General features: G+C 40.1%; 1 protein-coding gene across 1 annotated transcript in view; it reads left to right on the top strand.

Moving 5' to 3' along the window:
- The window catches only part of LOC149281114 (protein bassoon-like), a 119026-nt gene that overhangs the window by 15279 nt on the left and 84559 nt on the right, over window positions 1–19188 (top strand). Inside the window, exons 3-4 of the mRNA XM_089499783.1 lie at window positions 48–329; window positions 576–1136. Coding sequence (XP_089355909.1) covers window positions 48–329; window positions 576–1136 — 843 coding nt within the window. The remainder of the gene's footprint in view (window positions 1–47; window positions 330–575; window positions 1137–19188) is intronic.

Genomic DNA, 19188 nt, shown 5'->3' with positions numbered 1-19188 from the left:
ACAAATTGCAATACCTAATTTATTTGTGTCCTATGTTTTGTTTTAAGGTGAAAGAATGGCTTTGTTTGAACTGCCAGATGCAGAGGGCATTAGGGATGGATATGACTACGGCTCCTAGATCAAAAAGCCAGCAGCAACTGCACTCTCCTGGTCTTTCTCCTTCACATTCCCCTGCCAAACAAGCAAAACCTCAAGCTTCTCCACAGCATCATGCCCCACAAACCCAGCCCCCGGCTTTGCAGCATCCTCAGCCACAACCACAGCAACAACTGAAGCAACCACAACAGCAACCACAACAGCAACCACAATCACAAATGCAGCAGCAACCAGTTTCTCAACCACATAATCAACATCAACAGAAGACTAAACATGAACCACATGGCCAACATAAATCACAAGCTCAAAGTAAAACACAAACCCCAAATCAACCCCAAATTCATCATAAGTCTCAAACCCAACACCATCCTTCATCCCAGATGAAAGCAGGAATGGATGCACCCATAGGAAATGGTCAAGGTTCAAATATAGTTCCCCTTCAGCAAGGAAAAGCTCAATCATTCCAACAAAAAGAGCAGATAAACCAAGGACATCCAAAACCTGCTGCCCCTCAGGACATTTCACGATCGTCTCCTCTTCATTCTCAAGCAAAACCTTCTCCAGCTGAACAAAGGAAGATATTAGGGAGTTCTCCAGCAAAAACCCCATCCGCTTCAATTCATGGAACCCAAGATCAAGCCCAGGAGGGTCTAACCGGAAAGTTGTTTGGCTTTGGAGCTTCTCTTTTGAACCAGGCAAGCACACTAATTTCTGTTCCCGCAGAAACAACCCCACAAAGCCAGCAGTCCCCTGGCAAAGTGCCTCCGAAAATAGTCTTCAGTGATGCAAGCAAAGATGTTGGCATAAAGTCCCAGGGACCTGTTTCTGCTGTACCAAGCAAAGTGGAGAGTTCTCCTGTTCACAAACAAGGGAAGACTGAGCATGTTAAGCCAAAGGAAGTGCCGAAAGTCATGTGCCCATTGTGCAACACTGAACTTAATGTAGGCTCTACTGAGCCTACAAATTATAACACCTGCACATCATGTAAAAAGCAAGTGTGCAACATGTGTGGCTTCAACCCAACTCCTCACCTAGTTGAGGTAAGGAGAACTCTGCTTTTGTTCCATAATATTATTTTAAAGTTTAATGACTGACAATATATGTTTAGGCAAATCATTAATGAAATCACCTATAAATACTTTTTGTTGCCAAAAATCTATGCAGTATATTCTTAAAAACCTCCGCATTAACTGTAGTCATCACCTCCATAGTCAGTGCATTCCTGCTCTGTCTGTGGAATGAGAACCTACCCTGCAAAGATGTTATTCAGACCTTGAAACTACTTGTACACTGTGATGAGGTCGCTCCTTTAAGCCCTTTCTTTGTACTCTTTTAATTTCAATCATATCTTTTTCTATGAATTTATGCCCAAAACTGATGTTCTTGATGCTTCTTGACATGCAAGTCGTATGTGCTGAGTAATAAACCTAAAAAAGTAACCATATTTTTAACTACATGACTCACACACTCATATTATATATTTTAAAGGATATATGGGAACTGTACTAAGAGTTGAGAACATAAATTATACGGAAAGCATAATGAGTCATTTTTACTAAAAACAGGGCTGCCATCAGAAATCTTTTGGCCCAGTCCCACCACATGCTTCTCATAACAGCCTGCCCTATGCTTCTCCCACCACCCTGCCCCATGCCTTTCTCACTGTCCTGCCCCATGCTTGCAATGGACCACCAGGTGCTAAAGTTTGCAATGGGGCTACCAGGCCCCAATCCTCCTAAAAGGACTACCAGGCCACCCAGACTTAAATCCTTGAAACTGGGGTAATTCTGGCCCAAAAACCTACAGTGGTCCAGACACTGGCAGCAAGCTGTAAGGGCCCAGTCCAGTGTAGCAGGCCTCAAGGGCTCACTCTCGAGTAGCAAGCAGTAAAGGGCCAATGAGGGGGCATATAACAGATCTGGTAGGCTGGGCCCACCTGCTTCTGTGGGCCCCATACAAAGGTACTGACAAGGTTGTACCCTTTTGATGGCAGCCAGGGAAACAGCTGAAATGATTCTACCACCAAGATTGTGATTTTGAGAGGTCACCATACAGTATAACAATGATCCTGCTGATTGTTCCAACATTAGCACGTTGCGCTATTGTTTTATACATATACCCAACTGTGTCACCACACTGACTAGTCTGTAAATCTAAACCTACTTCCTAAACTTTGGTTGCAACCAAAAATTCTGGGTAATAACATGTAAACAAACCGTTATGGTGCATTATACAAGATACAGCCTAGATCACATAACTTCTGTATTGTTTACAGTGGTGCAAATGGCACAGAAACTACTCAGATTCCATGTGTTGTTGGAGCTGTCAGATGCCTATAATATTACTATCATAGCTTGGCCTAATAACATTGATTATATTGGACTGAAATTGTATACAAAGGCAACTGTGTTAGTGTTTAAGTGTCATTAATTTGCAAACATAAATATGCTGTAGGCTGTACAGTAATTTTTGTTTTGTTACAAATCTTTTGACCCCGTGCTTCGGTACGATTGGATATCGGCAACAAATATCTAGTATGGAACTTTCTCAACCTGTGGTATGTGATAGATCTGTGAGGTACTGTGAATTTGACTGCAGTTAAGAACAATTGAGCCCATCTTGTCTGCCCATTTTCCTTCTTTAAAGACTCAAACCTTAACCAGTCCTCAGTCTTTACTTAGATGTGTATCCCATGCATGTTTACATTCCCTCACTCCTCTCCACCATTTCTGCTGGGAGGCTGTCTATCTACGATCCTCTCAGCAAAGTACAATTTTCCTTACGTTACATCCAAACTTCCGACCCTCTACTTTTCGATTATGACATCTTATTCTAACATATCACCTCCTTTGAAACAACCACCCCTCCTCTACTTCGTTGGATCATTTTATGTATTTAAATGTTTCTATCCCATGCCCTCTCTCTATCTCTCTTTCCTCCTCTAAGATATTCATGTTTAGACCCTTAGACTTTCTTAATAATTTTTATTCTTAAAAATCACCATTTTTGTATCCCTTCTCTGAATTCACTGTAGAACATCAGTATCCTTCTGGATATCATTTCCCACTGCGCCAGGGTAAGTTGTGCATAGGGATGCCAATGCTCAGACAGAAGAATCAGGTTCTTGTTCCCCCATATAAAGCAAAAGAAACATAGTGCGAGCGGAGGTAAACAAAGTGTTATAAACATGGCAACATGTTCATGTTTAAGTTGTTAATCCTGTCCATCCAAGAGATCATTAAAATGCACCAGAAACTTAGGTCCTTTTGTAGTTTTGATAAAAGTGGTGTGAAGATGGTATTGTTGGGAACGATTATTGATCAGCCATATGCCCAAATCTTTAATCTTGGCTCCACAATAGGTAAAAGGGAAAACATAAGTGTTGGCATCCAGGCAGAAACAGATTGATGTTCAGGGTTTTTGATTTGGAGTTGTTGATCTTTAGGTTGGAAAGTTCTCAATAAGCACAGAACTCCTTCATGATAGGAGGGTGAGTCTGGGGTGAGCATTCGCGAATAGTAGGTCCTCAGCATTACCAAGTACCTTGTGGTGGGTATTGTCCAGTGAGAGACTAGGGACAGTGGAACCTAGGGCCTCACAGCCTGTTAAAAACCCTGTCTCATCAGGATGGATAAGGTGTGACATGACTTGTCTTGAGATGATATGATAGAATTTTGAACTTGAGGTGAAGAGTGAAATGGAGCAGATCTCAGGTTGTTTGCCCTCTTTTGGGATGAGGGAGATTGTGTGGCTGTGAATCTTAATACCCTGTAGGATATAGTTAAGCAACTTGAAATGAAATTCGGCTCCAGGGTCTTAAAAACAAAGCTTCAAATATTTTGAGTATAGACCTTCTGGGCCTGGGCATTTCACAGTCTGCGGGAGCTATGTAGAAGTGAGAGTTAGTATGGTAGAAAAAATAGTCAATACGCGAGTATGAATTGTGGAGTAAACTAGGCAAAGGTGTAGAGCTCTACCAACAGTAAACTAGGCAAAGGTCAGTTAAAAGGGATCTTATTTTCCTGGAAACATATTGAGGAGTATGAAAATGGCCCGCTGATGTGTCAAGTGTGGGATCCAGGACTACATTTAGGTCGCACCCCAGGACCAGCGTTAGGCTAGGTTTCCACTTGGTTTTTTTATGCTAAAAACGCCCATAAAAACGCCAATAGCGCCACCTGGCGTTTTTTTTGTGGAAAAACGCAGCAGCCAGATGTTAGCTGTTTTTCAATAGGAAATCGCAAAATGCCATTTCCACTTGGCGTTTTTCTGTCTGGCGTTTTTTCAGTCCTCTTTGGCGTTTTTCTGCTTTTTTGGGCTCTGTGGCAGTTTTTCAAAATCGCAGCATGTTGACACTCTGGCGTTTTTTCAAGGAAATCTTGGCGTTTTTCTCCAATAGAAGTCTATGGGAGAGAAAAAACGCCATGAAAAAGCCATGTGGGTTTATTGCCTTGGCGTTTTTTATGGCGTTTTTTCCACAGTTACAATGCAGAGGATGGACCCAGTATCTGTGTGTCCTACGAGAAATAGGCTGAAAACAAACAGTTTCACACAAAACAAAGTTCATATTGAATTTTACACCATTTGGAACAAACATGCCATTACAAACAAACATACCCGACGCATCAACTGGATCCTGCGTGCCAAAAGCAACAGCAAACAATTTGCACCATCATTTGGGGCCAATCTTCCTAGAGGAGCAGACATTCGGAATAAAGCATGCCTTACAAACCACAGAAAAGAGACAAAGGGGTCTACCAAGTAAATGACATTGGGGGCAGATACTTGCCATTTATCCTAATCCCTTTTAGCTGGGTGAAACTGCTAACTTGTAAAGGCTGGAAAAACTGCCTAAGGTCAAAAAAAGCAATTTCCACAGAAAGGCTAAAACGCCAGAAAAAACTCCAGAAAAAAACGCCAAAACGCAGGAAAATGCAGTGGCAGTTTTCTTGGCGTTTTTCATCAAGAAAAAAAACGCAGGACAAAAACCCAAGTGGAAACCTAGCCTTATACTGCTAATTGGGTAAAGTTTAAATATTTAAATATATTTAAGCATTATCACATGGAGGTTTGAATAATAAAATTATTATTTACATAAACACATACCGTAAATTAATACTCTCATAATCTTCAAAATCTAAAGTGTCAACTTCAGTTTGGGGAAATATGTTTAACTCATCCAAGTCATCTTGATAATAATGGCACAAATGTTGCCAATAGCTATTGTGCTTAACAGAGTAGTAGAGAGTTATAGGGTATAAAAGTTACTCTTTTAAGGAACTTGTAACACTTTTATCAATTAGATATTTGGACACAAAGCAATGCAGCTTTTTCTTTAATACTGCAAATGCTAACACTCAGCCTTACTGTTTGATCTCAGAGATTGAAAATTTCACCCAGCCACTGAACTCTTCCAGCATTTAATTTTTTAAGATAAATCAAAGAACTGTGAAGTCAGTGTTTTTTTTTGCTTCATGTTCTTTGGTTAGGATAAATAATATGGCACCAGGAATAGGCAGATTTAGGGATTTTTTAATAAGCAATTTAATACTCCATTTTCTTTTTTATTTGTGTGTATGTATATATCACAACTTTATAAAGAATTACACCTATGCTGATATGAACATGTGAAATACATGCAGCAAAGGGTATGTCACTTCTTGATTTCTTACCTATGGTTACTTGGGCTCCTTCATTAGACACAGCCTATGGCTGGAAATGCATGGGCCTGGGTGAAGCCTACCCCCTCTCTTAAATTGATGGAGGGTAGGAGAGGAAGTGAGCACAGCTAAATGCTGCTCCTCTGCCCTGATAAATATGGGGGGAATCAGAACTCAACAACAGCCTGTTTTACAGCTCAAATAATTTTCCTTAAGAAAGTATATATGTGGAGTCACTGTGTAGAACTTTAGAAATAAAGAGAGGCAACAGATTGACATTTTATGTACAACGTATGTGTTAAACTATAACTGATTAGACTCTGTTGAACAATGAAAAGTAAATTACTTAGAAACCATGATAATTTATACCTTTCAGAAGTGATAATAAAAGCAAAATATTGCTTGATTGCAGACATTTACTTTCATTCTGTGCCCCTATGCACAAACAGCTGATTGTCTACTGTTGAGCCCATAACTGAAATAAAATCTTAAAATATGTTAGTCTCACTGAATTTTATTTTTAGATTCTAGGCTCAAGCCTTCAAGAATACGTGGCCCTCTCGCCATGTTGGGAAGTACAACCGAATGTTCGATTCTTATTAGTGACAAACATTTCTATCATAGGATCCTTCAACTGTTAAGTTTCTGATCTTTAACCATTTGTAGGCTCTCAAATATCCAATTTTATTATAGTACCTTCTTGTGACCCAAACCACCTGTCTCTGTTTTCTCTTCGATGTTCTACTTTTTAATGTATCACAGTGTTCTGCTGCACCAAAGGTCACAATAGCATGTACATAAATAGCAGAAATTGTGCTTTGAATATAAGTTAAATAGGTATCAAAATCACATAACAAGTCTATGTATCCCTCGTTGCTCATTACAGATATTGAGAGGTATGCATCATTTTAAATTGATTATGTAGCGTGTGTTATATTTCTTGGTTTCTTGATATATATATATATATAATTTACACACACATATATGTAACCTCTTTCAATAAGAAAGCAAATATTTTACATCTGCATATTTTACAACTATTGTTTTATACCCCTGTAGACTACACAATGCCAGAATGTAGTGATTTCTACTTCTAAAATTAAGTCTGTGCCACAGCTTAGCCTGCATACTTATCAAAGGCTCAGGTTGTTCTGGGGTCAAATGCGGTTTGTAATTATATTATTCTGGAGGTGATATGTAAAAGAACTGATATCCTGTCAAGTAACCTCCTCTTGTTAGGTAAGACTATCTTCCAAGAAACCGGTCAAGTCTATCTGTGGTAAGCGGTCAACCATCGGAACAGAACATAACACCCTCCTACTGATATACAAGACTGCTTCTGTTATTCACCAGTACGCGAGTAACACTGCAACACAGTATTGTTCTTCCCAATATCAGTGCCACTGAAGTAGCTACACGGTGTTTATCTGCTTTAGAAGCAAAAGATACTATTATATTTGTTATACAGATCACATCCCTTTAGACTATCTTTGTTTGGTATGTAGGAGCTTTCTTTAGTAGGATTTGAAAGCCTGTTAAATTGTTATAGGTGGTGCAGTAACTCACTTTTCTTTTCATTAACAATGTCTTCTCCATTAATTGACCAAAAATTACTTACAGTATATTTCAGAGGTGAGTATTACTTACTATAATAGTTTTTCCCTGTGTGTCAGCATCTGCATTAGACACTGCGGCAATTCTTTATGGCCTTTTTGTGCTAAAAGGGATGGCCTAAAGTCCATTAGTTGCTGGTAATGGAGGCAGACTGCGGGTTTATACAAGTATATTGAATAAAGATGTTAACAAGAACTTGGAATGTTTTCGTATCTAGGCAGTTACACACTAGCCTATTAGAAGCTTAACGTTTAACATGTGCATTGCTGCATAACACAAATCTACTAGGCAGTGATGTGCTTTGGCTGATTGCTGCACTAGGCCTGACTCTCGACAGCACTTCAGCCTTCCCCCACTACTTACCTCCACAGCCATTGTCCTCTATTCTAAGCTCTGGGATATACACTTAGAGATATAGAGACATAGTATTTGACTGCAGATATTGCAATTATGCAGATATCCACTTGGCCCATTTAGTCTGCTTAATTCTTTTTAGTTTTTAGGTTCAGGGTAGCCGAGTGCCTATCTCACGCATGTTTGAATTCCCTAACTTCATTAACATGTACTACTTCTGCTGGGAGGCTTTTCACTTATCATCAACCCTCTCAGAAAAGTTACCACATTCTCAGTATATGCTATGAAACTCGCTACATGTCAGGTTTATGGGAAGAAAAATTATAGATCTTGAACAGTCTGGAGAGCCCCTTGGTTTGATATAAGGTAATCAAGCGGAGCTGTAGATTAATATTAAATGAATTTATTGGTGTGCAACCACCTTGTTCCACATTGCTCCTGGTGCTTAGGAGTATCCCAGTATCTAACTTTTAAAAGAAGACCTACGTAGATTGGTGTCATGTAGTCAATTCTACTTGCAATGTTACTAGGTTAATTTACTATGAAACTAATGAATGTAGGAAGAGGCTAGGAAGAGAGTATGTAGGAAGAGCCTTCCTTAATTTGAATGGTGGAACGGTGAACAAGGAGAAGCTGATAAGAACACAGAGACTTGACTGGAACAGGTGCTGCTGAAGGGCAGAAACAGGACTGGTAGTTTCCAAATGTGGAAAAAACAAGCTGCACCTGCAACGGTTAATCAGTCCGAAATGCATTGTAGACAGGCCGGGTCATCAACGGTTAATCAATCTGAAATGCAGCATAGTCAGGAGACAGGCCATGTCAGCAACGGTTAATCAGTCCGAAATAAAGCGTAATCAGGAGATAGGCCGGTCAGCAACAGTTAATCAATCCAAGCAGGGTGTCCCAATACTTTTGTCTTTATAGTGGTGTACAAAGCAAGGTCCATAAAGACATGGTTGGATGAATTTGGCGTGGAAGAACTTGACTGGCCTGCACAGAGCCCTGACCTCAACCCCAGAGAACACCTTTTGGGATAAATTAGAACCGAGATTGTGAGCCAGGCCTTATCGTCCAACATCAGTGCCTGACCTCCCAAATGCTACTGAATGAATGGGCACAAATTCCCACAGAAACATTCCCAGAAGAGTAGAAGCTGTTATAGCTGCATGGGGGGGGGGGGGAACCAACTTCATATTAATGTTTTCTAACATGCTCAAATTCATATTCCTACTTGAAGTATGTCTATCTTTTTTTATTTTTTTAACTCTGCCTTAATATATTTTTAATTATTTATTAATATTGTTATTATTATTAAGGGTTAATCTATAATATATATTTTTAACGATTCCTAAAATATGTGTGACAATGCCAAACTTGAGAAATATATTCCACTTAAAATACACTGAAACATGCAGCTTTTTAATTGTCATAATTGTATGGGACCTTAATACTTAGCTAGTGGCTGACATTTTGTGATAAGAGAATTAACCATAAAATGGGAAATCTGCTCTAGGATTAGGAGAAGCTATTTTTTGCAGCGATCACAATGAATATGGTGATGAAAATGAAAGCATCATAAAATTCACGTAATTCATATTTCCAAACCAATTTCCAAACTGCAGATTTTGTGCTTGGGGGAAACACTCCCTTGTTGTTTTTCCTTTGGTGGACAGTTGACTTTCTACAAAAAATAAATTCCTTTCCCAAAAGAACCAGAACAAGGGATATATTCTGCATGTCCCTTGTGTATTGCAATGTGAGTACAATGCTAATGTTAACTACTCCAGAATGGTTCTATGGCTGTCATAAAAAGATCCTATTTCGAACACTGCACCAAGGTTTTTACATACTAACCCCGTTGTGTATAATGTATTCAATTATTCATCCAAGAGTTATTTTGTATTCTGGCACCACTAGGCATGTTGGTTTATCAATGTTGGCAGTGATGCACGTTTTTTTCTGTTACAATATTCTAGATATTCTATGAAAGTGCGGTACGGATATGTAGGTACTTTTCCAGAACTCTGAAGCATGCCACAAATAAAATATCTGATTTCCCCACCCAAGATGTCTGCCTTACATCAAGGTTGCTGGGAATCAAAGGCTGGAACCAGGGCATACATTCTGTGTATCCTTGCCTGAATAAAAATAGTTTGAAATACCTGTACCCAAGCTATGTTATCTGTTAATTCTGAACTATATGCAGCCCTCAAGGACTGCAGTTCTGCAGCCCTTCCTTGGGTGGTTTGTAAATCTGTTGGTCCAGGTACAACCAGGGGGCGAACAAAAAGGGAAAGGTGCAAAAAATATTAATGAGTTGAATAAGGATTAGCCAATCATTACAGAAGTGAAATAAATCTGCCAAGTACTAAACTGATGTACTCAGTAACACTATGTGGAGCAAGTAAATGTTCTTTTATACAAAAGGCTTTAATGTAGAAACCGTATGCCCTTTCAATCAATTTGTCAGATACTTATCTTCTGTCAGATTTCCATGTGAGAAACACAGAGGTAATAATTGTAGAATGGCCTAAACAAAAAATAATGAATGTATCTATATTTCAGCCCTGAGGGAAAAGACAGCACCATTGAGTTTCATATTCTGCAGTTGGATCCATGTTGCTAAAGGCATAATGACAAAATGGCAAAATAAGATGAAATATAAAAATAATAGGTTTCTGGTAACCCATCTGAGTTTGAACAACTGGTTTTGTCTCAGCGCTATCATGCACCCAGTGGGTTAATCTAGTTACATAATAGTTTGCATTTAAAATGATTTTTCTCTTTGTTGTGTGTAAAACCTGGGGGATATTTTTTCCTCATGGTACCCTCCATGGCAGATGGATAACAGCAGGGTCCTCTGCTTTTTTTTTACATCTGTTAATATTTCTAAATGTCAGAGATGGCAATCATGATGCAGAAGTCTTCATTTGTTAAATGTAAAGGCCCCTGTAATGAATGACACTGTGAGATTCAGCAGAAAAGGATAAGCCATTAGTCTTTCATCACTCTTGTGCATAGCAATGTTATATCAAATAAAAAGTGTATTAACCCCCTCACATTGTAACAGTGAGGATACATTTCTATTGCTTCATAAATGCGTACCGTACATAGTGGATAATTGGATAATACATTGGTTAAAAAGAGACCTTTGATTTTGAAGTATGACTTTGGTCATTCTCCCATCGTTTTCCTTCTCTCAAATTAATAAAGTGATGAGCCCTGTTTTAATCTTATGCATGTTTCATGGTAATACCTGACCTAAAACATACATACCCCCAACATTTCAGGTTCCTAGATGACACACATTTGTTTGGAAACATGGTTAGATGTGGGGTAGGGGGTTTATTAGAGAAGGTGCTGGGGTCAAAACCATCAACCTATCTGTCTTTGCAATATATATAAATTCAGAACACTGGGATGTGGTGTCATATTGCAGAACTCTGCTTCAATACATTGCAAGGTGACCATGTGGATGACCAGTCAGAGGAGATTCTCTGATGTCCCTAACCAGCTCACAATCGCCTACAATTGGGAGGTATGCACATACACCCTTCTCTTTGTACTGACTCCCATATGCCGACCTTACGTGCATGTGATGTTATTTACTGAAATATGTTAGTTCACCACCAGTCTCCATAACTATATGCCCTCTTAAATTATGTTGATTTTTGGTGTTTAAACATGGATGCTTTGGGGCAGCAAATAACATGTTAACAAGTTAAAATACAGTCTTTAGATGTTTGTGATATCTATTTTCAGAGTTAAATTGCAGGATGTAAATCTGTAATCCGAGCACGAAAAGTGATATAATGTCAGACCTACAAGGAGCACAGAGAAAGAGAAAAAATACAGTCAACACCATGCATGACCTTGATTCTGTCTGGAAATATTGAACTTCATTTATTTGCAGAAACTGTCTCATTCCCATAGCTAATAGTTAGTTGTGGGCAATTACAAGGAGTTTGTGATATCCCTTGATACTTGTGATATATTCATTGCTTTTCTACCTTGCCTGAGATAACATTGAACCATATGTTAGTTGAACCTTTGCTTTATAGAGGCTTAAATATGAGTTTTACTTTTTTAAATGTTATTAATTATATGAAATGTTTCAATATTTATATTGCTATTCTTCTTCCCCGCTATGTTACACCAACCATGTTAACCTATATTTTGACTCCACTTCTTAAATCTGGACACATGGAAACTTTCTGGTACACATCTGATTAATAACATTATTAATACAGGCATACCCCTCTGTAAGGACCTTCACTTTAGGTGCACTCGCGAGTAAGGACATAGTTACAGCACAACCATTTCCCTGTTTATTTAAACTCCCTTTGCAAGAGCGGACACATAACGGCATGACGCCAGCATGTCTGTTCATCGTTTATGCGCCTTTTGAGCGCTTCTCGTTAACCTGATGATTGCAGTGCAGTGACACCTTGATGAATGAAAAAAGGTAGTGCTTCACTTTAAGTACATTACTGTTTTACATACATGCTCTGGATCCACTGTGGACGTTACTGTCGGGTATGTCTGTAATATACTTAGGAGAAAGGAAGGCTTGTATGAAGGCCAATATGCTATGATCTTGTTTTTGCAACCCCATCTGCTTTTTGTTTATATGCTTAATTTCTTTCTGCCCTGTACATGTTTGATTGCTGAATAGCAACCAAGACAGAAACTGCTCAACTAAATCATCTTTTTTACTGCACTCAACCCTGTTTTATAGTGCATTATTATACTTTCCACCCAAGACCCTTTTTTGTCTTGCCACCATTGCCTGTTTCATCACTCCATGGCATGAATTCCAGATGCTCTTAAGTAATGCTGAACGAAAAAACTTGACTGGCACACTAAGGCATTTCCTGACTGCATTTCAGTAAAGTTCCTACAATCCTGCCAGATGTGACTTGATAAATGTATAACAGTATTCATTTCATTAATGCTCATGGCTAATTTAACATTTCTATGCTATCTCAAGATATCATACTTGTATTTAATTTCCTTAATGTTTTATAGTTTGAATAATGTATTGTATTATAATATGATTTAATTTAAGAGGGCTTGATGAAAAACACAAAGTCACAGGGTAATAGGGGGGCAGAAAACATAGCCCTTTCTAATTTTGTGACACCCTCTTACCTTTGTGACTTTAGTAGGAATACAGAGAAGCACATGGAAGTAAACTTAGCAGAACAGCCATGGTCAGCGCGAATATAACCTGCCTTTAATTATAAAGGGGCCTAGAGCTACTGTATGTCACCTGCACGGGACCCCCAGCCCACCTGTACATAGTAGAGGTCTGTGTAGCTTCTGTGGTCTGTGTATTATCTGATGCCAGCATACGGTGTCTTATCTCGATGTGCTCACCAACACAACACTAGTGCTCAGGACATGAGAAAGGAAGCCTTAGGGGGAAATCTATGCCTTCAGATGAGCAAACCTCCACCAGACTATGGTGGCAGTTGAAGTTCCCTAAAGTAATGCTTAGGCTGAAGCTGCCTCTTTAGACATTTGTTAAAGTCGACCCAGAGTATTATGTGGGAGTAATTTCCTACCATTACTCTAAGTACCAATGTTGTTCTTTGTCTATGTTTTTTTATTGTCAGCCATTGATTTTTGTTTTTTTCTTAATTTGGATTGTTACTATTATTTGCATATTTTATTTTAGGGATATTACTGAGATAAAATAGGCAAACCAATATTCTATCACATTTTTTCTTCCAGTCGATTGTGGAGAGTGAGGCATCTGTGTTTCATAATAGTTTTGTGCTTCTGTCACCTACTGAACTTAAAATCTTCAAGAGCAGTAGTGTTATGCAGGACCTCCTTAACACAAGTCACTTAATCCATTTATGTAGCTGTAATTAACAGCTTGAACAGAGTTGTGTTGGACAGCCTTCCAAGATGACTTAATTAACTTTCTCTGCCAAATGCCTGAATAGCTAATCTATCTTGTGATCAGTGACTCTAACCTGTATGTTATATTAAAGTAAATGACTCCTCTTTTGGATCCCTTTTACATTTAGCTTTTGTTCTTCTTCCATTTACTTTGAATATAGCTGGTATTTATCAGCACTAATCCCTGCTATGGTGACATTTTAAGGTGATGTGTCAAAGTTTGAGTCACACAAACATGGGAACAGTATTTATTATGATTTCCACTTTCATAAATGATTCTGCTTTATATTGGTAATGCATACAGGCTTTTTACTTTTAAATATAAAAATAGTTTTCTTTCTTTATTTAAATCTATTGCATATTTTGTTAGTTGAGTTAGTTGAATTTGCAAGTTTCAGTCTTAGCATCCAGGTAAGCTTGGTTACACTTGTCTTGGTGAACAGGCCCACAAGTGTTACCTATATTGGATGTACCTATAATGGATGGATGGTATAATCATGTTGTGCAGAGTAGGAGCAATGTAAGTGCTAGTTTTATTGTTTATGAACATTGTATTGATCTGTAATTCTTGCATGAAGATATTACATTTGTCTTTGTAAATGACATCCCTTGTTCACAAGTTATATGTAACATGTTATATCAATAAAGTAAGGCATTACCGTATATACTCTGTCAGTAATAACAAGTATTGTTTCCAACCAAAGGTAAAGCTTTATGCTTTGTGGAAGAGTATTCCAACATATATGTATTGTCCTGGTTATGTATATTCTGTGAAATACTATCCCAGTGCCTTGTTATTTTAATTAAAGGTAAGAACAGTCAAATATACTTGATGTGAAACTTTGCTGTGAAAGCTATGCTATAGAAGGTGTCAATATGCTATGTTAAGCTAGTGTGAATATTAGCTTTTTTTACATTTTTTTTTAACTCAGCAGAAGTGTTGCCAATTTGATGCATTTCCAAATAATAGCAACACTAAAAATCGGGGGAGTTCCCGTTGATGTCGGGGGAGTTCACACTGACCGCTGCGGGAAATATGGCCGGGGAGCAGGGCTTGATGATTTGTAGTGCCCAGGGGTATACATTTGATTTACTTTCAGATTATATGACATTTATTTGTATATGATTTTACATTTCAGAAATAAACTTTTTCTGTAATCCTGTTATTTGTATCCCTAACAACTCACCAGTTATTATTGGTGATTGATAATAGATATGGTTCATTCACTGCATTTGACTTGCATACTCAGTTTACTGGAATTTAAGATGTATTGGCTTTTTACAGTTTAAATGGAAATGTCATATAGACAGTTTCTCAGAATCAGTATTTCTGATCAGAAATTTGAGACTATAACAAATTTAAACAATTCAGAAAACGTTCCAGAATTGTAATGTGTTTCTTAAAAATTCAGCAAAAACATGTTTTCAACGCTTATGAGGCGGAGACAAACATGTTCACCTTTATATGTTATTGAATGATGTATTGTAGGAGGATATGTTATTCATTGTACAGCATAAAGGATTTAATAGAATGGAAGAAATTACAATGACTAATGATATTCTTTGAGCATCAAACACTCTGAGTAGTAGGGGCATTACCCACAATATGTTTTCATAAAATAACACATTAACATTTAGGTGGTCGATAACTGCTGCAGGTTACGTTACCATGTATCTTGTCCAAATCTTTAAATTTTTTTAACATTTCAGAAGGATAAAAATAAAATAATGTTACTGCTACTGAAATGTCTCTGAAATTTCAAACACAGCTAAGGATTGCTATTAGACTTTTAAGAAGCTAGGGTGCTTTTTATGTGAATATGTACCTTTTAAACTTCATGACCTTAAAACCCTTTATTAAAGTAGCGCTACAGAATCCGTTGCTGCTTTAGAAAAATGCAATGATATTCATAATAAAATACAATTCAGGGCTATTATAATTATAACATACAATTTATGCAACTCAACCTAAAAATTACAATTTATGCAGCCTATCAGTAATGAGCTATTCCGTAAAATTATGTTAATGATTTAAAAAATCTAACTTTGTGGGGGGTGTGGCCGGCCGCGGGACAAGATGGTCGCATAGTTATGCTGCTCTCCCATCCTGCCCTACATTAGCTACGGTTTTGCACCCTCATCGGCTCTTTATTTTTCTCCTCGACTTGGGGAAAGCCCGCAGCATGCCTGGTGGAGCTCGGAAGTCTGCAAAGAAAACGCCGGTACCGGACATTTTCCACAGAAAACTGTAAACTGTTCCAAGTCCCGCTCCTTCTCCGCCTGCGCACTTAGGCCTACAAGTCGACATGGTGGCGGAATCAGCATGCTCCAAACAAGACATAGCTGATATCAAGAACTTAGTTCTTACGGTAAAGCAAGAACTCATGGATCAGATACGATCCGAAATGAAAGAACTGAAACGGGATATTTTGGACATCGGCCTTCGCACCGACACCCTCGAGAGAGAGACCACACCACACTACACAAGACGCAGCAAGACATGCTGTCTGATATTGCGGCCTTACAACTCGAATTACACTCTCTACATGAAGCACAGGAGGATCTTGAAAATAGATCTCGCCGGGATAACATCCGAATCCGCGGGGTACCTGAGTCTTTCCTGGACATTCCTGACGTGCTGTCTAAGATATTTCACCAGCTGCTACCTGACACTCCTCCGGAACAGATTTTGGTGGAAAGAGCACATAGGGCTCTGCAACCGAGACCTACCAACCGGGACAGGCCGAGGGACATTATTGCTAAGCTCCGGGACTTTCCTGTCAAGATGTCACTGATGAAAGGGGCACGTTCCATCACTCCCAAGCTGGATAACTCGGCTATACAACTATTTACAGACCTCTCGCCCAGGACCCTGCAGCGTCGCAGAGAGTTTAAGCCACTCACCGATCATCTTGGCGGTTTCCTTTTGCCCTGCAAGCCTCCAGGGATGATAGAAGCATCACCATCAAATCTCTATCGGCCGCCGAAACCCTGCTAAAGGAACTTCACCTACCACCTCTCCAGCCTGGTCGCCAGAGACCCCAACGATCGGCTTCTGCTGCGGTTCCTGCATCGTGGTCGGATGCCCCTACAAGACGGCGCTCCTGCCCGTCGTTCGCCCTCAATGAGGAGATGGACTGATTTTTCCTCTGCACCTTGATACTCACCTGTTGATTTTCGAGTTCATCTTTCCATGAAGACTCGTTTCTACACATCCTCCGGCATTCTTGTACGCAGCGGAGACGCAGCCGATTCCTTTGGTATGCGGTTTTCATGCCTCAGGACAGCTAAGTCTTTACTGACATTCGTCACTGATATTTTGCTCATTTTGTGATTCTCCGCTTGTACTCTGTTTTTGTTTTATTATTACACACGAATGCCACTATTTGGGTCTAGTTTAATTACATTTTCGTCGTGTTTTATGTTTTCGACAAGCGTGTTTACCCTATCTACGTGGAGCTCTTGTTGACATACAGGGCTGGTTGGGATGGCCGTTGATCTCCGTGGTCGGTTAGATCCCCCTGTTGACCGGTATGGTCATTCTATTACTTAACCGTCGCTTGGTTTTGCCTCTCCGTGGAACCTGTAGATGTTCGGAGTCAAGTGACTCTTTTCCTTTCTTCCCTTCCTCCTTCCCCCTTTCTTGTCCCCTTTCTCTTTGGAGATACCGGGTGCCATTACCGCTACTATTTCGATTCCTATTGCTGGAGCACTCCGACAAGCGTCTCATACACCGCAGTGATGCGCAGTTACATGTTATGGTCATGTTAAGGTCATTTCACACAATGTAAGAGGCCTCAACACTCCACACAAGAGGAGACTGGCGTTTCGTTATTACCAGCAACACCATTGCGACATAATTATGCTTCAAGAAACACATCTTCGCAAATCCTTCATCCCTTCCTTCTGGCACAGGTCCTTTAGGACGCACTACCATTCTACGCACCCGAGACAGAAAAGGAACGGTGTTAGTATTTTTTTTAGATCTTCCCTGGGTTTTCAACTTCAGGAGACGTTATCTGATAAGTGGGGAAGATACCTTCTGCTGTCAGGATCTCTCCATAACCAACCCACGGTTCTTCTGAATGTCTACGCACCCTCCGCTGGTGATGAATCCTTCTACCATCGTCTGACAGACATTCTTATGCAGTATCGTACTCACCGTATCATCGTTGGCGGGGGACATGGGACATTTTCCTGGACAGGAGGAGTCCTCAATCTACGTCAACCGCATCGCCCAATACGCGGCATCTCAAAGATTTTGCCCGAACCACAGCGCTAGTGGATGTCTGGAGGCTACTACACCCCAAAACACTTGATTATTCTTTTTTTTCTCATCCTCACGGCTCCTACTCCCGTATTGACTTCCTCCTCTTCAGTCAGAATCTAATCACAGCAGACATGTCTTCCGCGATTCATCCAATTACGTGGTCCGATCACGGGGCGGTGGAATGCTCTTTTCGTCTCCCGGACTCTACGTCTGCTTCCCGGAGTTTTAGACTGGATGAATTTCTATTATCGGATCCATCTGTGCGGGGCGACATCCAGAGGGACCTGCAGGAGTACTTCCACTTCAATGAAACGCCTGAGGTTGACCCCCTCCTAGTCTGGTCGGCTCACAAAGCCTTTATAAGAGGATCCTTCATCAAACTGCCCGCTCGCCGCAAGCGTCAGCGCCTCTTGGAGGAGAAGTCCCTCGCCGACAAGCTTTCTCTCCTTGAAGCTCAGCACAAACGTTCCCTGGATGACGCGACACTCCGAGACATCATACAGACGAGAGGAGAATTGAATTTATTACGAAACAGCGATTTTTCGATAAAGCTAACAAGCCGAGTGCTATGTTGGCTCGACGTCTCCGCTCTCAGAGGAAATCACAAACAGGTATCCTGGATTAACCCTACTGATATAGCGGAGAGGTTCGCAGATTTCTACAAGTCGCTGTATGATGGAGCCAAAGCAGCCCTTAACCAATCGGGAAAAGATCACATTACCAACTTCTTGAGCTCGATCCCTCTGCCTCATCTAGCTCCGTCTCAAGTAGACTCCTTAAGTGCCCCCATCACTGATGACGAACTTAAATGGGCTATCTCTTCCGTTAAACTGTCCAAAGCTCCGGGACCGGATGGCTTACCTGGCACTTATTACAAAAAATTCTCATCGGTTCTACATCACAAACTTTTGACTCTCTATAACAAGTTTCTGGATGGCTCGTCTATCCCCAAAGAGATGCTTGCGGCTAGAATCATTGTCATTCACAAGGAGGGGAAGGATCCAGCGAATTATGGGAGTTACCGTCCTGTCTCCCTCATAAATGCAGACACGAAATTGTACGCCAAAATCTTAGTGTCTCGATTAAGCTCAATCATCTCGACTATCATCCATCCGGATCAAGTCGAGTTCATCCCCCGCAGGGAGGCCCCAGACAACATCAGGAGCACTCTTGACCTCATTGAAGTGGCTACTACATCCTCTCAGCCGGCGATGCTCTTGGCGTTAGACGCCGAGAAGGCGTTCGACCGTGTTGATTGGACTTACATGTGGGAGGTGATGC

This window comes from Sceloporus occidentalis, unplaced genomic scaffold (assembly GCF_023333645.1).
Source record: "Sceloporus occidentalis isolate IW3139 unplaced genomic scaffold, rSceOcc1.0.p SCAF_139, whole genome shotgun sequence".
Classification (NCBI taxonomy): Eukaryota; Metazoa; Chordata; class Lepidosauria; order Squamata; family Phrynosomatidae; genus Sceloporus; species Sceloporus occidentalis.
Note: the sequence above shows the minus strand (reverse complement) of the source record. Positions and strands in the feature narration are given on the sequence as shown.